The sequence below is a fragment of the Haemaphysalis longicornis genome, unplaced genomic scaffold (genome assembly GCF_048455015.1).
Source record: "Haemaphysalis longicornis isolate Haplotype H1 unplaced genomic scaffold, Haemaphysalis longicornis Haplotype H1 scaffold_8, whole genome shotgun sequence".
Classification (NCBI taxonomy): Eukaryota; Metazoa; Arthropoda; class Arachnida; order Ixodida; family Ixodidae; genus Haemaphysalis; species Haemaphysalis longicornis.
The window spans coordinates 115,246,730-115,265,824 of record NW_027526445.1 but is presented as its reverse complement, the minus strand read 5'-3'; the positions used below and the strand labels follow the sequence as shown (position 1 = coordinate 115,265,824).

Here is a 19,095-nt window from a genome sequence, read left to right as displayed (position 1 = left end):
CCAGGGCTGAGGTGCCGATCGTGCACCACAGTTGTAAACGTTTATTTTGTTATGCTACTGCTTCATTTGTAGCAATAAAATCGGCTCCAGGGCAATTTGCATCACGAAATGAGTAGCACTCCACTGTTCTGTGATGCGCTTGGCTAGGTGGGTAACCACGTTTTCGATTCAATCTACTCGTATATCACGTCACCTCTGCTGCTCATTGGGCACAGTGTGAGCCTTTATCATTCTCAAACCACTGGTCTATATGGTAACCTGCCGAAAAGGAAGCACACGCCGGGATGTGGGCCGACCCGCCACGGCATCGTTGATAACAGAATGAAAACACTTCCCTTGCGCCGTCGGCAAGTGGCATCATCCACTTTATCATTTCTTTTCTTTCTATTTGCTGCTGGTCTAAAGATAGGTGCACATTAGCACACCCTCAGGCGTAATCGTATCGCTAACGCTATCGTCTCAGCAGCTTGTGGGTGCACTAAGCCTACCTCCGTCTCGGTGCCGTTCTCGCGGTAAGTTGCCACCAGACGCGCAGAAAAGCGTATTCCACGCGATTTCTAATACTGTTCGTTCATCCTTTTGGTTACTGATAGACATCTTTACTTCATTTTTGGGCCGTGCGGGGCTTTTGCTGGTCGTCGCATAGATGAGTACATGAGCCGTTGCACTGTGATGAGTGTGTCGAGCAGACGACCCACAGCGCCCAGCCAATCAGATTGCACATGTGGTCACGTGCAGTCAGTAGCCCATTGGGCGGGCGTTCCACCTCTTTTCTACCCCGGTTATACTCTCAACCAATGGACAAAACGAAGCGGTTGTGATATGAAAACGAAAAGACGCACTTCCGAATGAGACGAAGATGGACGCCATAGCGCATGTACTACCCGAGCGGCGAGCCGTCGAAAAAATGCTATTTTCGCATCGAATACTGGCCGATTTTAGTGGTCGTTGGTGCTATAAATTGATATTATGGCACAAATGCGTATTTATGGGTCTGGATATTTGGCTCACAGGAACAAAAACAGCTCTACTTTCCGAAAATGGCAGTTTCGAAAAATCGATTTTTTTGGTCAAATTTCGGAAATTCAAGACCCGTGTCTCGCCTTAATTAATACACCTTTCTGTTCTGTGAGGACCAGAGAGTGTAGTGATCGAAACAGGGATTTTTTATTTCAAAGTGAATACAAAGTAAATACCTAACTTTGTTCGAATATTTGCAAATAAAGCCAAATATTTGGTGACCTTCAGTAGAAAAACAAAATGTACAATTTCTCAAGCCATGCTTCAGTAACTAGCCCGTAGAAACATAAACAGATTTTTTTGAAAGTGTTTGGGAAATCTTTCTGCCGCATAAAACAAACCTAAACAAGGTGCGTTTGCATTTGACTATACACTGCATGGTACATTTTGTTGCTTTGTTTTTCTACAAATGTATCATCAGTACAGTCATGTGTAGGATATGGGGAGCTGCACTGTAAGCTTGGAGTGAGAATTGTTTTGGTCTCTGTGCCCAGTGCTTGGTTGTTCGGAAAGAGCGAACGAAAAAAACAACAAAACATTACTACTGTCGGCAAATATACACGCCCTGTGTTTGGATGCGTGCAGTGTGGACAGAAGACTACACCAAGATCTGCATGCAGTTGTACATAAACCTCCTGCCCGTCAACCACAAGCTGATCCACGAGTGAGTGCCCTGCTTTTTTTTTTTTTTTCTTGCTGAACTGTATCTGTCTTTGCATAACCACAGGGAAGGACCTGCTTCAGTTTAGTAGCAGTACTATATCTAATTTGCCTAGGGAAGTCTGTAATTGCTAAAATGGCTTATTTTTCCGGTGTGTGCGCACATACAGTAAAGGTTCCTTTAATTTGAACCACAAGGGGACGCCATCTCAGTTCCAATGAACGAAAATTTGAACTAACGAAAATGAACGATAAAAACTGTTCATTTTAATTGTGGAGCCGTAGGGAATGTCAACACTTTGATGCTTGAAAAAAGCCCATGATTGCGGCCGGCCTGTTGTCCCTAATTTTCAATGCGGCCTGGACGTCTGATATCCACACGTGGCATGGAGCAACAGCGTGCGACTGCAACGTTGTCTGCTCGCCCCGCAGTCCCCAAGAAATTCCTGCCAGGTAGCGCACCAGTCGCCGGGAAATGGTGGCCCCTAGAGCACGATGGAAATTCTTGCGCATGCATACACCTCCATAGAAGCTTCGCCGGACCAAGCCGCACAGATCGAATTATCCGTAAATCCGAATTATTGAAGTTCGAATTAACGCGCTTTTGCTGTATCTGAGAGAGGCTAGGAATGGGGGTGGGAGGGGGTGTCAGTGGCCTTAACTCTATACTGACTGGGCTGTGAGAATTACTTACAGATTTTAAAATGTCTGTATGGATGGAGGTGTCTTAACTATGGCTTTAGCCCGTGTGCTGTCATCTTGCAGGGGTGAGACAGCTGCGCATATTGCGCCTTTCTGATACAATTCCATTTTCCTGCGCCAAGCTGCTCCAAAAGCACGAAAATGTCGAAAATTGCGCCAAACTGCTCCAGAAGAGCCTCAACGGCACGGATTTTGATGCTCGTCAGTTTCGGCAGGGACGAAAGCCTCCCGCATCCCGGTCACCGCTTTTATCGTCGGTCAATAGCAAACACAGAAATGGCACAAGTAGAAAGACTGAAACGAAGCAAGCGATAGCTTCTAAAACTCGATTCGCTTTCCGTCCGGGTTCGCTGAAACGGCCTTCTCGATGAGGCATCGCTGTGGCAACAAACATGGCCGCCGCCTGATCTGGCTGCTACCAACGCGCTCGGTGCGTATCGCCGATATTTTCCCTGGTTTATTTTACGCTATCAGCTGGGATCTAGTCTATTCATTCTATCTGTTGTGGCTCTGAACAGTGACGTTAACGCGGGGATATGGTTTGAGATTGGTGCCAGATGACGGGAAGTTGGGCGGGTCGAAAAAAAGTTCATTGAAATGTGGGGCCTACGACTTCGGCGTGGTTTGTCCTTGAGTGCGAAACGCGGTTTCGTGAAGTAAATGTTTTGGCTTGTTGTGCTGTTGTAAAATGCTGACGTGCTGCTGTGCTTCGAAGCGCGATCTCGAGCCTCGGGGATGGAACGGTCGACACAAAAGTTCCGGGCTGTGCTGCGGCGCCGCGACCTGTTCAGGCAGCGCCCAATAGCTGCAGGACTACACGGTTGCCATAGAACGCGACTATAACACTTGATGTATGCAAAGTGAAATTTAATGCCAAAATCTAGGTGGCTAAATATTAACGCTACTCAAATGACCATGGGTGAACCTGCGCCCCGGGGACTGAAACGGGTAGGCTGGTTGGGCTATGCGACCGTTAGCTCGAAGCTGCTCAACTGTTGCCGTGACTACAGTCGTTCGTACAACGCAGCCTGGGATTACATAAATAATAATTTTAGCATTAAAAAAAAGCGCCACAATTGCGGAGCCCTTAAATTTGATAAGAGTTTTAGCAGTCCGTCTGTTCCGTCCTGTACGTAGTTACCGTGCTCACCGGGACTCTTCTGGGCACTTGGGCATTCGTAGCCGTAGGGGGATTAGTTCTGCGGACCTGCCTTCGCCTTGTCCGCGCCTCCTCGCCCTTCCGCGCGCGCAGGCACAGAACGGTCAACCCGGTAACAAAGTAACCAACAGAACAGAGGGACCGCTAAAACTCTCTAATGTTAACGGCAGTTTTGTTGTCAGTGTTGCGTGCAGGCGCAACACAATATCACCAGTTAGGAAAAAGGTAGTGCAGTTAGTACTTTGTGATACTTTTAAAAACTCTTTCAGGTAAGGCTGTTTGAGTGTTCTGTGTATTCAAAACTGATTGAAATGTGCACTTGACCCTGCAAATTGCTGAAATAATGATTTTTTAAGCTCACAAGATGATGTATTAAATGTCCCTACCTGCTCCAAATCAAGATTCTTCTGCTCCAAAATCGAAATTTTGCTGCTCCGAAAACTGCTCCCAAATCTGTTTGGGCTGTCTCACCCCTGATCTTGTGTTCGCACCTGGTTGGTGACCTGGTGGGCGAGCACATAAGCTTGTGATGTTGATAATTGCAAGCGTGTTGCATTTGTTTTCTTTTTTCCCCGAGTTAAGACACTGCGGGGAAAGAAAAGGTCCGCATCTTTTAACGCACACGGCTGTTATATAAAGCAGTTGGGGCTGTTATGTATGGTGTTACATAAGGCTGTTAGATAAGTTGAAATTTGCTTGTGAATGAACATTAAAGGTGCTGTTTAGAGATGTTTCTCGCAATGTACTTTGTAACCGTCATTGGAATGGCCTGGTACCTACTGCAGAAGGAAATATGCTGATTTTGGGTATTCCCTGTTAATTTCCTGGTTCTTTTCTCCTCACGAAATCTTTGGAGAACATCGCTAAATTCATTTTTTTTGACTGGCCAGTTGCTGCTACGACACAGCAGCCAAACGCGGACTAGGTGTAATGACTTAATTTGTACTGTCATGTTCGCAAATGCTGTACAAAGTTACAGCCATGAAACTTCAGCTCGCATAATGCTGCCGATTATTTGTTAATCACAGCAACAGAGTGTTTGAAGGATGCAGGTCTTGCCGAACTGCTGATACAGCTATGTTCTGTCGGTGCATTGTTAACTCGTTGGTTGGTGCTACAATGTTGTCGTTCTCAATCCCTCCCTTCCACAGCCTCGCTGTCGTGTATGTTGGGGCCATCGCTGAGATCAAGAGGACCATCCTGAGAGGTCTCGAAGGACCGGTAAGACGGGTGGCGACTTAGGTGACCATAGGAGCATAGGAGCATAGGTGACCACTCCTATGCTCCTCTATCATTAGGCTGAAGATTCCTTGGTCTCACTCGTTTATCATTGTTCAGCTTTGACAGCAGAACGAATGCGTCTACATTCGTGTGGCCCGTTAGCTGTAACGGTTGTGGGATTTTGCTTGAGTTGTGGCCAAGCGACTGTTAATGCAGGGAGTGCTGTATTTTCGCGCGTATAACACCTCACCAAAAATGCGAAAATTTCATTGGCAAAGCAGGGGCGTGGATAATGCACGGGGGTTTTCCTTTAGTGCAGCTCACGGCAATACGTATTGATCCGTGAAGCTCCTATGCAGTAACACTGACTAAGCCTTCCATGGCAGCGATTGCACTAAACATACACAAGGACAAGGAAGAAAAAACAAGGACAAGCGCACTCTTAACAACTGAATTTTATTGCAGTCAGTGTATTTGACTTGCTAATCATACGTTTTTTTCTGTCTACATAGTATGTGATGTGTTGCTTGAGCAGTAGCTTTGGTGCAGCCTTTCCTGTATCAAATGTGCCGGCAATATGCGAGGATTTTTTTTTTTTTTTTTTCGTTTTCCAGTGGGCTGAAAGTGGGGTTCGGATTATAAGCAGGGGCGGGATATACGCACAAAAATACGGTATTCTAGCTGGATGATCATTGTGGGCCGTAAGTGGTCTGGCGGGGCAAAAATATTTGTCAGTGTCAAGTAGTAGTGATAGTATGTGGAGGCTTGAATATGAAAGCATTCCGCTTGAAATGAGGTTTGGGTTTACTCTACCCACCTCATATTATCAAGAATAGTTGGCGTTGTAGTTTTATGAGACAAACTCCGTGCGACATTGCACCTATCGGGGAAGCTGTATCTTTTTTTTTTTTTTTTTGAGCAAAGCCAGATTTTATGATTGTTTTTATTGAAGGACAAAATTTGGTCGCTCCCGGGTCTAAGCCGTTGCACGTAAATTTTTGGTGATTTCTTGGGGTCCGTATTTTTGTACTCGTTTCAACTGAAGTTACAAGTGGGCCTAGCGGCCACACTGTGCATGTGTTACGTATATGTAGTAGTACATTATATGTACTATTTATGTATATACCGTAAAGTTCCGAAAGAACGCCCACCCAGAGTACAGCGATATGAAGTGAAAAATACGGGATGGGAGTTGTTTCAGGTTAGGTGCAAAAAAACTAAAAAAAAGTGACCGCACCGCCAACCAAAACTCCAGAGGTATCAAGAAAAAATACCAAATGGGCGAACTTTCGGCTCAAGTGCTGAAAGGACAAATGAGTGACCGCATCAACACATGAATGAATGATTTGCGTTTATTTTGTTCCCTCGTCGGCACTTTCATCCATTCTCTTCAGGGGTGGGCGATCTTTGGGGTCTTTTAGTAAATTGATAAAAGGGGGTAAATGATGTTTCGGGGGTGGGCGCTAGCTCGGAACTTTACAGTATATATATGTATATATGCGTGCGCATATCTATATCTGTATGTATATATAGCTCACAGCTGAGCTATATAAGCTCAGCTGTAAGCTCAGGGCAGGAAAGAGGTCACAGGAAGGTTAAGTGACCCACCACCTATCAACGTCTCATTTTGTTTTTAATTTTAACCACCCGTCAGGGCTTCCTGTGATCGTCTTCGCACCTCATTAAATTACATTCTCTGTCAATGTGCGTCGTTTTTCTTTAAAACAAAAACTATTTCTGTGCGCGTGCAGGTGAAGGGCATGGGCATGTCGTCCCCCGAGCTGCTGCTGCTGGTCGAGAACTGCCCCAAGGGAGCCGAGACACTGGTCACCCGCATCATCCACATACTCACCGACAAGAGTGCGTTTCTGGGGGGCAGAGAGTTTCTGCTTTTGTAACCGCCTCCTATGTCGTCTCGCTGATCCAGCTGACGAAAGACATGGGCTGCGATAACGGGGTGTCATAATACCGTATAATGCGGAATATAGGTCGAGATTTTTTACAGAAAAATTTGCCGAAAAGTCACCCCTCGACCTATATTGCAGTCACTGGCAGTTGTCATCTGGTGACTGGGCAGCCCATCGAGCCCATCCAAACCCCAAAGGCACCATCGCCACCACCATCAATCGGACGCGACGCCATCTTCGTTTTGTTGCTTCTCTTGCTGCCGGCGAATGTGTGCATGCAATTTTCTTGTTGCTCAAAATGAGTTTAGGCACTTGGTGTCAGTTTACAGCAGCATTTAAAAGAAAAGTTGGGGGTTTTCCAAGGCCAATGACGTGTCCGCCTTACGCCAGTTCGGTATCACTAAAAGAAGTGTTGCTAGCGGCGTTAGCTGAAGGGGCAGCTCTCGGCATAGAGATAATATACTATGCAACGCTCGGAAGGCCTCATTTCATGGGCGCTGCTTTGTGCACCTGTGGTGCTGTACAAAGGGGCACATTTTGTCCGCTAGCGTCGTGCGATGCCTCTACGAATGGATACCCCCAGATGTTTGCTGACCGCCTGCACACACTGGCTGTCGCTCCGGTCTGCACACGAGTGTCCCATGCTTTGCGCTCGCTTCACGATGACATCGTCTTGCGAGTGTTTAAGAAGTGCTGCATAAGCAATTCCCTGGACTGCACCGAGGACGACCTGCTGTGTGGGTGACAGCGAGCCAGAAGCAGTCGTCCGACGATACTTCAGACAGTTTTAAATGAGTAATCTGAGACGAAACAAGTTATAGTCTCCATAAAACAATGGTTGGTACCTAATTATTTTTTTTTTTATTTTTCGGCTACAAGGTAAGGGAGTCGACCTATATTCCGCCTCGACCTATATTCCGCATTATACGGTACTTTACAGGTAGCTTTGAGTGCCGGTATTAGAGTGGCATGCTTAGTGCTGGAAAAAGGGGGGGGGCTCACTTTCATGATTTGGCAAAATCACTTTGGAATGGACTTCACTCACATATTTGCCATGTCTAATTTTCATTTCTCCCCTGAAGCATCTGAATTGAGCTTTAAAGCTAATTTAGTTGTTTCTTCTGCAATCTCGTTACAGTAAAACATCGTTACAAGAGACACTCAAGCGACCCGGGAAACATGTCTCCTGTAACCAAGGTCTCTTGTATGCGATGTTGCTGACAGCGAGCATAGGAAAACCAACCAAACCGCTTTCATTCAAATGTCTCTTATAACCAACTGTCTCTTGTAACGAGGTTTTACTGTATGTGTTCAGTATTGTTCAATATTGGAGCAAGTGTACAATGTTGGTTACCGTATTTACTCGCGTAATCCTCGCACTCGCGTAATCCTCGCACCCCTAATGTGAGCCACCAAAACTTGGATTTTTTGGTTCCTCGCATAATCCTCGCACCCCAAACTTTGCAGAGGCGAAAGTTGCCTGCTCGCGAAACCCGCATGGTGCACGCGCTCTCCAACGCGCGCCCTCCCCCGCCGCCTCTCCGTTCGGCGGAGAGTGCTGTGTATCCAAGGCCATCCAGGCGCCCTAACAACCTGCATGGCTACTCCCTAACAGAGTATTAACTCTATGCTAACACGCTACTCACACTGTCCTTGAGCTGGTTTCGCGCATGTTTCGCGTGCGCGCAACTAGACGGTGTTCGCGCAGCCCGCTGTCGTGTCGTCGTGTCGCCGTCGTGGTCCCGTCGTTGAGCGGCAGCAGTCAGTGAGTCACTCGCGTCAGTGGTGGATAGCTCGCTGCCATTTTGAGAACTTTTTGATCTCTTTGTTTTGTGCTTGGTGCCGCTTCGCCATGGGGAAGAACGCCAGCTACACTGCCGCTTTCAAATTGAAAGCGAAAGAGTACGCGATCGAACACGGCAACCGTGCCGCAGGCAGGCACTTCGGCGTCACCGACTTCAACGTGCGTTACTGGAGTAGGGCACGCACATACGACGACGAGATAGGGCGCGCGCCAGAAAGCAAAAGCGGCAATTTCATGATCGCTGATCGACGGGAGACTGTTTACGTTGTAAATAATAAAATAAAAAGAAATAGCTGCTGTTGGCAACACTGAGCTTGCATATACAAAAAACGACCGCTACATTTAGCGGGATTGGCATAAGGCAAATTGGCAACACTGTGCACCAAATTTTTTTTTTTCCCGCATAATTCTCGCACTCCTAACTTTGCATTGACTTTTCCGAAAAAAAAGTGCGAGGATTATGCGAGTAAATACGGTATATCATTTTGCCATATATTTTTTTTTTTTTTCGGTAGAAAGTTTTGAAAATGATTTTATGAAGAAATTTCCGAACTACCTTTGTTTTTCCAGTCATCCCAATGAAATGCGCGAAAGCAAGGGAGTTGAGGTGCAGGTTTTGACAAATAAGCTTGCTTATGGAGAAAAAGGACCAAATCGTCCCCCGCCTTATGCAAGTATGCATATAGGCCATTGTTTCTCTGTTATCCGTAAATAAAAAAGAAGAGAAAATTGCTGCAGGACGGTGGAATTCACTTTTTCGGGCAAAATGAAATTTTGTTTTTGTTCCTACTTCATCCACCTTGCTTCTTCACGTGAACATTTTTCATGCTCTTAGTTTTTTTTTTTTTTTCCTTTCCCACAGCCCCACCCTCAGCTGAACTAGTTGCAAGGGTCCGAGACCTGTACCACAAACGGGTGTCTGATGTGCGGTTCCTGATACCAGTACTCAACGGTCTCTCAAAGGTAATGTTTGAAATTTTTTATCCTGGTAGCGTGAAGAAACTTCTTTGCTCCCTGCCATTTTGTATCGTAGAACAGTCGGTTCAGTAAGCTCTTATTTTTCTCACAGTTATCGATTCATCATATTAAAAAGTAGACAACGCTTTGTTGAACCGCCAGCGTGCAACTGTTTTGAAGCCACGTAGGCGTGGACACGTAGGCAATTGTTTATTTTCTGCTGACTGCAGACTGTCCCAGACTCAGTCCATTATATTCATTTTCCTTAATGTATTTTTTTTTATTAGGAGGGTCCTTTGGACTATTCGTGGTTAGTCATGGAGTAATGATTGGAGAAACAAGTGAGGTGTGTTTTTTTTTTTTTTCAAAACGAGCCAGATCTACCAAATGCGAATTTGAGAAACTCGCAAGTTTGTTACCGAACCTAAATGCAAGACAGTCAATATGTATGTTATATTTTACATGTCAGCTAGGGAAAGTTTTTGGGGCCACAAGTCATTAAAAAATTATGCCGTGAATTTCAGCAATATTGGGGTGATAACTTTGGATTTGGCTCATATTGAATTGAAACTCTCAAGTCGATGCGGTATTCGTATGAAAACTTTATTTAAATTGACCTTCAAGAATGGTGCGATGGAGTTTTGGCGGAAAAGGCGTTAAACATATGCACAAGGGCTTCACGAACAGTAGAATATACATGGAGATGAGGCGAGTTCCCTTGGCACCATTAGCAGCTCATTTCGAATTCTTCCGCGGGATAATTTTCTTAGGCACGCCGGAAGGCACTCACAAAGTAAGCAAGCTCTTCATTGCCTTGTCATGAATTTCCGAAGCGCTTCACAAGAAGGCTGCACATATATTCTTTTTCACCTTAATGAAGTGGTTCGTATTCTCAGAGGGGGGATTTGCCAGGGTTTGTAACCGGCGGCTATTTAGTTATGTACCGAAATGGTAAATGTGGTAGTAAAAAAAAATAAATATAGCCGGAGTTACTCTGTAGGGACGGAAGGAGACGAGGTGAATTCCTTGTTTCACATCTCCAGTTTCATTTCGCTCACTTCTTCTTCCGTTCACTTCGTCGTTGATATCCAGGCATAAATCTTGCGCCGATCTCCTAATTGCTGTCTCAATTCAGTATAAGCTAGCTCGAAAAAGCAAAAAAATAAAAGAAAACCTTCTGAAAACACCCACGAAACAGTCTGAACAGTCAAGCTAAGGGCAAACTCCAATTGCGCAAATGGATTTGGCTCATTTTGGTCCTTAAAGCGACAAAATCTGGCTCATTTTCAATACGAACTGCGATCTGCGAACATGTTTGCAGGGCATTATTTCACCTATTTTCTTGCCACTCCTTTTTTTAGGCGATAGTTGCCAAGTTTTTCTTGTCAGTGCACTTTTATCTGAGTTAGTTTCGGTTTCTGGATCTGGCTCATTTCGGAAAAAAAAAAAAAAAAAAAAACTCCTAAGTGTCTTCTTTTCCCCACATTGTGTTCGCAGTCCAACACAATGTTTCAAACAGTCACCATTGCAATATCCGGTTAATAAATTCCAGGGGCAATTTCAGGAGGTCCTGCTTCAGTTACGGGATTTGACTTTGAACTTGGTTGTCGGGGGAATTAGCAAGAAATTCACCACAAATGCAAGTATAGAAAAAATGAAAATTTATCGGCACCGGGAAATTTTACGGGACGTTTTGTGCACCCTTTGCGCAACGTTTGTTAGCATTGCTCAATTAAGAATGCTAGGAAGGCTGTTCCTTTTTATGCCTGTTTTGTAACCCTTTGAGGGTCGAATTTTTTCGCCAAATGCGACACCCCAGGGTCATTTTTTTTTATTGCCGATTTAAATTCTTCGGATGAATCTATTTCGAGAAAAAATTATAGTAATATTTTTAGGGTGACCATAAAGTGACAAAAAAATCGTTTATGTTGCTACATATATGTGGTTTATTCAGGAGTAACACAAGAAAATTCTAAAATAAAAACGAGAGAGTAACAAGCCGGCACCTTTTGAGTGAAGCGAAATCAGATAGACATCAGTTTCACGGGCGTCAAAAGTGGGAAGCGCCCGGAGGACAATACCAAAACCAGCCGCTGCGCCCACACGGGCGCGCGCGGCCAGATGCGGGAGCGATAGGCGGCAAACCACCCATAAAATACAAAAAAAGGAGAGAAGAGCCTCATCAGTTTCACAGGCGACCTTGGTCTGTGGCAGGCGCAAGAAGCGAGAAGCGCCCGGTGGGCGATACCCAGCGCGCCCCCTCGTTAGCGGATGCGCAAGTGATTGCCGGCGTGCCGCTGAAGTAAATCATAAAAAAATAAAAAGAGCCATTGGCGCAAGAAAAAAATTGGTATTTCCGCAGTGTGGCAGCGCATGCCAAGCAAGAGAAGTTGGCGAAAAAGGTGTGCTTTTTAAAGATACAAGCAATGCCGTACATGTACGTCATTGACCATTTTGAAAGTGTTTGCCGATGCCGTACATGTACGGCCATGAGACCCTCAAAGGGTTAAGTTCAGCTCTGTTGTTGCAACTCAACCCCCCCGCCTGGTACTGGGAACTCCATTGCTTTTGTATCGAACTCAAAATACTTTAAAATTGATGTCGATCAACAACTAGAGGGGTTTTGTTTTTGTCCAGGTAGTACATTGAGGCGTCCCACCCGAGTTCACCGCAGCTCATCATGACTGTTAGAGTAGTTATCATTATTTCAATGCAATTTGCTAAGCTTACGATGCTGTTTTAGTGAGGGCACTCTGGTGGAATGTGTGTTGCTATTTTTTTTTTTTTGCATGTGTGGAAGGAGTGGGTAAAGAGAGCAGTGACTAATGAATACCCATTCCACCTCCCACCACTTCCACTTTCACAGAAAGAAGTGATTGCAGCGCTACCAAAGTTGATCAAGCTGAATCCAATAGTGGTGAAAGAAGTGTTCAATCGTCTCCTCGGAAGCCACGGTGAGAAAAAAGGGCCTCGATTTGTCTTCCCTGTGCCTTTTTTTCTTTCACTTGCGACCAGTTTTGAGGCTCACCAAGGGCTCAGCGAACTCACACACTCTCTTCTTCCACATCTATTTCCTCCCTCTTTATAGCACGCCAAGCAAAATGCCGTAAGGATTTGATCGCTGGAGTGTGTGTGTGTGTAATGGGTGCTGATGTGTGTAACTCGGTTGGAAGACAGCCTTAATTTTCGTGTTGTTGTTTTTGTCGTGTCTCCAGTGGAGTCGACGGCAAATTTCACCAGTCCGGTGTCTCCTGCTGAACTGCTGGTGGCTTTGCACAACATCGACCCGTCCAAGTGCGATGTCAAGACGGTCATCAAAGGTTGGTGGGCTTGTTGCTGATACACTTTGGGCTAGGCTTGTGATTGTGTAGGCTGATAATGAATGTACATTACTGTATTTAAACTGCTCTGCTGTTGGTGTAGTACGGTTTAACCTTAGAGGTCATGTGGCTTTTCAAATTATTGATAAAAAGTGACGCTTGTTACCAAAACTGCCTTTTCTTCTATGCGGGTAACAGTGTGTATGTACGTGGGGGTGGAGTGGTTTCTGAAAGACGGCGGGTTGGTTACACAATGTGTACGTTACTAACATGGATCACTGAGCTGGTTAATGGAATTGTGCATTGTTGACACTAGAGTTGTGCTCGCTTACCAGGAACGTGATTTTAGTTCTTTACGACTGGAGCCCTCACTTAGTGGACTTCTACTGTTTGAGTGAACGCCCTGATGGATTCCTCCACGTCTGGGCTATCTCTGTGTATGATTAGAGTGAGTGAGTGTTTATAATAACAGTCTGACCCACTTATAACGATACTGAAGTGCCAAAAAAAAAAGTAATTGTTATAACAAGTAATTGTTATAACAGGGTTGGGCAGAAAAGGTTACTTTTGTAATTTAAGGGTTTTCACCCAGTATTTACAAAACGGAAATGTGACTGCACGGCCGACCACCTGGACTTAGCCATGCATGTGCCAACCAACTCCACAGAGCCCCTAGGAAAGACCACAGTCTTTCATATAGGAAAAAGTCTCCACATCAAATCCTTGACCATTTCTTTCTTTCTTAATGATTGGCAGATTGCGTGTTACTAAAGTGGCGTTGTGGTCTGCCTTTATTAACATTGGTAATCAACAGTAGCGTTTAGCCCACTGTAGCTTTATTTTAATCTGGACAGTGTTGAAGACCTACCCCCTGCCTCTCTCACTGCCTGGGCCAGCTGACAGCAGGAGATAAGAGGAAGTCTGTTCCTGCAGGGATAGCATGGGTACATAAAAACCACCAACTTTTTCTAAGTGTTGGAAAGAATGCACCCATGATCTCTCACAGGTCTACAAATACAGTTGAACCTCGATATAACGAACATCGATTTAACGAAATTCGCGATATAACGAATTTTTTCCAGTTTTCTACCAAAATTTTGCTAAATCCATGTATTTTTATCTCGATTTTACAAAGTAATTTTGTGCGGCGCTTTCGATTTAACGAAGTCACGGCGAGAAAGGAAGAAAGAAATTCCGGTCGAGGCACGTTTTATTTTGCCTCTCAGAGCCTGCATTGAAAACATTAAGTACTCACATTTACTGATAAAAGGCTAAAATGGAAGAAAAGCGGTGAATTATGCGGTTGACAACAATTAAAAGCGATAAAAGCTGCTGCTCAAAAACCGCTAGCGGTCATGGACGGTTTAATAGTGCCGCCACCATTTTGACGTCTCCATCGTTGCCTACGCCAGCGCCCTCTATGCTTAAGCTGCCGAAGCCTACTTCAAGTGTTTTTTTTTTTTTTTTTTCTACGCGTCTTTGCTCACGGTGCTGCTGCTCTAGGTTGTGCTCGCAGATAACCACATTAATATTTTGTTCGTCCATCATTAGATGAGTCTTATAAGCAGCATGAGCACTCCAAGGGAAAGAAAAGTGTTCCGAACAAGAGCCTGTAGAAGTGTCAGTGAAACCGACGGTAGGACGGTAGACCGACGGCCACCGAAGTGATGGATGCCATCGACGTTCTGCGGAGGCACGCAGGCGCACGCGAATGTTTAAGAGCAAGCCTTGTTAGCGCTGTCAGCATACGAGCGTCACGTAAAGCCCACCCTGGTCAAGAAACGCCAAGCACTGCTTACGGACTTCTTCACTACGGCTTGAACATCGAGTGCTGGTGGCAATAAATTGCTCTCCGAACGTGGTCAAAACGTGTTCATTAGACAGCTGCGATGCGGAGAAATCGGTTTCTTTAGGGCTCAGCGGGCATACAAGTAATTGCTTAATCAAATTTGGCCAGAAGATATTTAATGTAAGCTTTCCACTTTAGCGGGAGCACGTAAGCGCTGCTCCACAAAGTGAAGCGGTCCGTGTGTACTCCGCTCAATTCTCAATCATGGCTTTATCTCGAGTGTCGTGGTTGCATCACGCGCCCATACTGCAGAGCCTTTGTGCATGAAAAAAGTCTTTAGAAAGCTTTATCGGCTTTATAGCACCCTTCCGCTGTTGGCCCGCCGCACCCCTCAACGCCGCGGCTAAGCCTACTACTGAACGGACGAAAAGAGGCGTAACTTTGAACCAGCACCTCGCCGGGGTGAAGTTCACGGGGCACGGACGCGGGTTCAATGGACTAACAGCGGCGTTTAGTAGTGACCGAAATGAAAGAGTGAAAACCTAGTCTGCTATCATATTTAATGAGGCGTTGCAGAAAAAGCGCCGGTTTTACGACGACACGAACTACGGTCGGCTCCGAATTCCATTGCCTAAGTGTTGAGGCTCTTAATTCACACAATTTCCGCGGCCAGTTTTAGTACAAATTTCGCTTTAAGTGGAGAGGTAACTACATAGCAGTTGTTTCTGAGCGATGGGCAAGGTTTTGAAACCTCAATAACTGGTTAAATTAACTGTAAAATCGAAACCTCGATTTTACGAAATTCTCGATTTAACGAAATTTTCGCCCGCAAGTACGACTTCGTTATATCGAGGTTTAACTGTACTATACTTTACATAGGCTCACACCATTAGGCTCCATTGTTGTAACCAGTAATGAGGAAAATGACCATTGTTATAAGCGGTTTATTTTGCTATATAAGATATAGCAAAGTTAACGGTGCCACAACTGGTCATTGTTATATCCAATATATTGTTATAGCCGGTATTGTTATGAAGGGGTTGTACTCTACAACCATTGCTGATGTGCTCTGTCTGACAGTAGGCACAATAACGGGTCTGTACAACAATGGCAGTGCCGTGAAGAGATGTTGGTGGGTACTTCAAGGAGACATTACACCTGTCTCGAGTAGGCAGCAGTACTAATGGTTGCCTGCTTAACTTAACCTTCCATGACACAGCAAAGCAGGTGACACGTGATGATTGTGTGAAAATGGTGATGTTAATGCACGCAGATAGCGACAGGAACAGGAAACCCATTGAGGTCTGTTAATGGACGCTATCCTTGCAGTCACAGATAAGGCACACCCTGTGGCTTTTGATGACACTTGGTGCGTTCCAATTTACCCCCTAGATGGCTTTGCTGCCATCTTCGTGTAGAGTGCACCATGTTAAGTCCCGTTCCCATTCGAACGAAGCCGGCAACGAAGACTGCTTTGCAGAGACAGTATTCAAGTCAACAATGATGTAGCCTACCTTCCTGTTTAATTTAAACTGGAAAGCGATGCCAGCGCCACTTTTTCGCACATCAGTGTTGCAGCAACTTGACTTGTTCTTTTATTTTATTATTTTGTATAATATACTACTGGTGAAGATTCTGTTGTTTACTTCCCTGCAATGCCCAAATAATGACAACAACAGATAAAAATTTTAAATCTTTATTAATTATAATTTTGGATAAAGTAACAATGAGAAACGTTAAAATAAAACAAACATGAAGAAGAAAAGTTTTTCTCCCGAGGTCATCAAATTACCATATGTACCCATAAAAAGTGGGTATATATCTACCTACTGATATAATGTAGGTATATAATCTATCATTTACCTGTTAATATGTTGGTATATATCATCATCACCGCCAGCCTTTTATTATAAAGGCCTCTCCCATTAATCTCCAATTATCCCGGTCCTGTGCTAACTGTTGGTATATATATATCTACGTATAAAAATAGGTAGTATATAATGTATCATATGCCCATAAAAATCAGTGTAGACCCACCGGGAGAGCTTATGATGGAGGAAATCATCTTTCAAACTGTATGTAGGACTCAATGCAGCCAGTTATGGAATTTTAGTTTTTTCAAAACTGGTTAGGAGGCATCAGAAATGATAGAGCGGGCTTTTCTTGGGAGCGAGTAAAAAAAACTAAAAGATTCCGTATCATAAATGATACATTGGGCATTACAGGGTTAATCAAAAAAGCTATCATTTTTTACGAAACCAGCAACTTGCGTTTGTCCACATGTCTTCCACGAGGATTCCTCTGCGTCGGTGACCACTGCGCCGTTCCAATTCTTGTTCCTCTAGGCGTCCAATTAGACTGCTTCCTAAGCGGTCTACCAAGCTGTCTGCGAATTGCAACGCAGCCACCAGTCCCAGCCCTAATCCTCTCCCCCATCTCCCTTCTCACTGTAGCGACGTCCCTGTGCTTTGCGGAGCGCCACGTGTACACCCAGGAGGTACTGGCGGTGGTGATGCAGCAGCTGATGGAGCAGAGCCCGCTGCCCACCCTGCTGATGCGCACAGTCATCCAGTCCCTCAGCCTCTACCCACGCCTCCTGGGCTTTGTCATGAACATCCTGCAGCGCCTCATCATCAAGCAGGTACTCCCGTGCTCAACGTCCTGGTACAGAGAAGCTTTTTCCGCGTGTTTTCCCTAATATTTGGACCCTATAAGCTTACAAACGAAAAATAGAGCTTGTGGTGCAAGTAGTTAGTGGTTTACAGGCATGACACTTCATTAGGCCATCACACGCAAACAAAATTTTAAATTCTGTTTGCGTTTTAAATTTTAAAGCGAAACAATTTTAAATTGTTTCGCTTGTTTTCATAAAATTTTGGAAAGCATTGAATTCCCACATACAAGAAATAAAGCTGGTAGGGCACGCATTTTTTGCTTTGCAGCCATGTCATTGAACTAGAACTTCAGTCCTTGGGGTTGCACTGACGTCAGCCTGCAAGGTTTAGAAAGAGACAAACAATGGTGATATCTATCGAAAGAGGCATCCTTGATGATCTATCTCCCCTAAAACTAGCTGTTTCGGTTTTGTTCTCAAAATGCTACAAGAATTTCGGGTAATGTCCCGAAGATGGGACACCAGAACCGAAAGGGCAAACAAGAGAAGAGGGGGAGACAGAGGCATATGCCCCTCATTGCTGTGGGTGTGGGAGGGCTTCTTCAAGTGCTGCATGTTACGAACAGATGCAACGAGTCCACGTAGAAGCGCTCACGTGTTGACAGTTAAGCCTGGATGTAACAAACTTCTACGTAACAATTCGGGGATTTAACGAGGTTTTTCCATTGCCACCCCCATTGAAGCCTGTGTGTTTGCCACCTTCATGCTACGAAGGTGTTGCTGCAGTTAACCATGATGGAAGGAACACGCTGAGCTGATCAGTCATTGTTCTTTTAATTGAAAAATTGGTTGGAGAAATGAACTGGTTAACTGAACACTAGCACTAGTTTAAGGAACCAGCAGCTACAAAAATGTCTGAAATCTCCGAAAACAAAATTCGTCATGATGACGATGATAATGAACGGAGCGGTTAGTGCCACCCCTTGGCTAATGCAGAACACACTTTAGGTTTTGGTTGTCTAGCGTGACACCAGGTGGCAAGAGTAGCAATAGGTGATATTCATTGAAAAGCTTAGCTGTCAGTTTCTTCACTTGGCAACGCTGAAATGTCCACGGACATGGCCGAAGCGCCACGATGGCGCGGCTTGTGCCAATGCGGCCGCACGGCAAAGAAAAAATAACACTGGCGTGCGTCGTCTGCTTCGTTTTAATGCGATCCTCAACGGTGGTGTCAACAGAGTTGTTATTAAGGGGGGACGCGGCTTTCAACTTCGGAAAAATGACCAAAACATCGTTTTTTTGAAACCCACATATTCGGCTTCTATGTTTCCTATTCTGTGCGTCTGCAAAGTTTTTACGCTGAAAAGCGTCGCAAAGTGGCATAAAAAAATACTTTTGTCAGGCGCGGTGACAAACTATCAGCGCAAAAGGGCGAAAAAACGGCAATTTTCGGAGCGCTCTATCTCCGCAACGGTGCCACCGGGCGCGGCCATTTTGATATGGTTAGATCGGCCGAGCGATCGTCTTTCCCGTTCCGCTCGTCTCTTTTATCTTCGTTCATTCACAAACGCACAAACGGCAGAAAAGAAACGACGCACAAACGAAGCTAGAAATAGATGCTGAAGCGCTATTGGTCCTCCGGTCGGGGCACAGAACAGCGACCCTCCTGATTGGATGTCGCGGGCGCAACGCAAGATGGCGGCCGCCTGAGCTGCGTAGCGAGCGGATTGAGTTCATTTTCGCCGCTTCGCTCGGCCGAGTTTCTGTTCAATCTGTGGTATTCAACACGGACGTTATCGCGATGGGAATGCCAGAGATAACGAGTCAGATTACGGGAAGTTGTGGGGCTCGAAAGGCGGAGGTCATCGAACGTTTCGTGGTGCGCGTGACTCTACCGTCGCCAGACCCCGGAGGGTGACGCGGTGTGCGCGCTTGCGATAGC

General features: G+C 45.2%; 1 protein-coding gene across 5 annotated transcripts in view; it reads left to right on the top strand.

The window, feature by feature from the left end:
• Sym (symplekin scaffold protein) overlaps positions 1-19,095 on the top strand; it is a 97,836-nt gene that overhangs the window by 49,642 nt on the left and 29,099 nt on the right. For all 5 annotated transcript variants that reach the window (XM_077681010.1, XM_077681008.1, XM_077681007.1 and 2 more), the window contains exons 23-29: positions 1,606-1,684; positions 4,693-4,762; positions 6,514-6,622; positions 9,336-9,436; positions 12,297-12,384; positions 12,646-12,750; positions 16,993-17,180. In XM_077681010.1, coding sequence (XP_077537136.1) covers positions 1,606-1,684; positions 4,693-4,762; positions 6,514-6,622; positions 9,336-9,436; positions 12,297-12,384; positions 12,646-12,750; positions 16,993-17,180 — 740 coding nt within the window. The remainder of the gene's footprint in view (positions 1-1,605; positions 1,685-4,692; positions 4,763-6,513; positions 6,623-9,335; positions 9,437-12,296; positions 12,385-12,645; positions 12,751-16,992; positions 17,181-19,095) is intronic.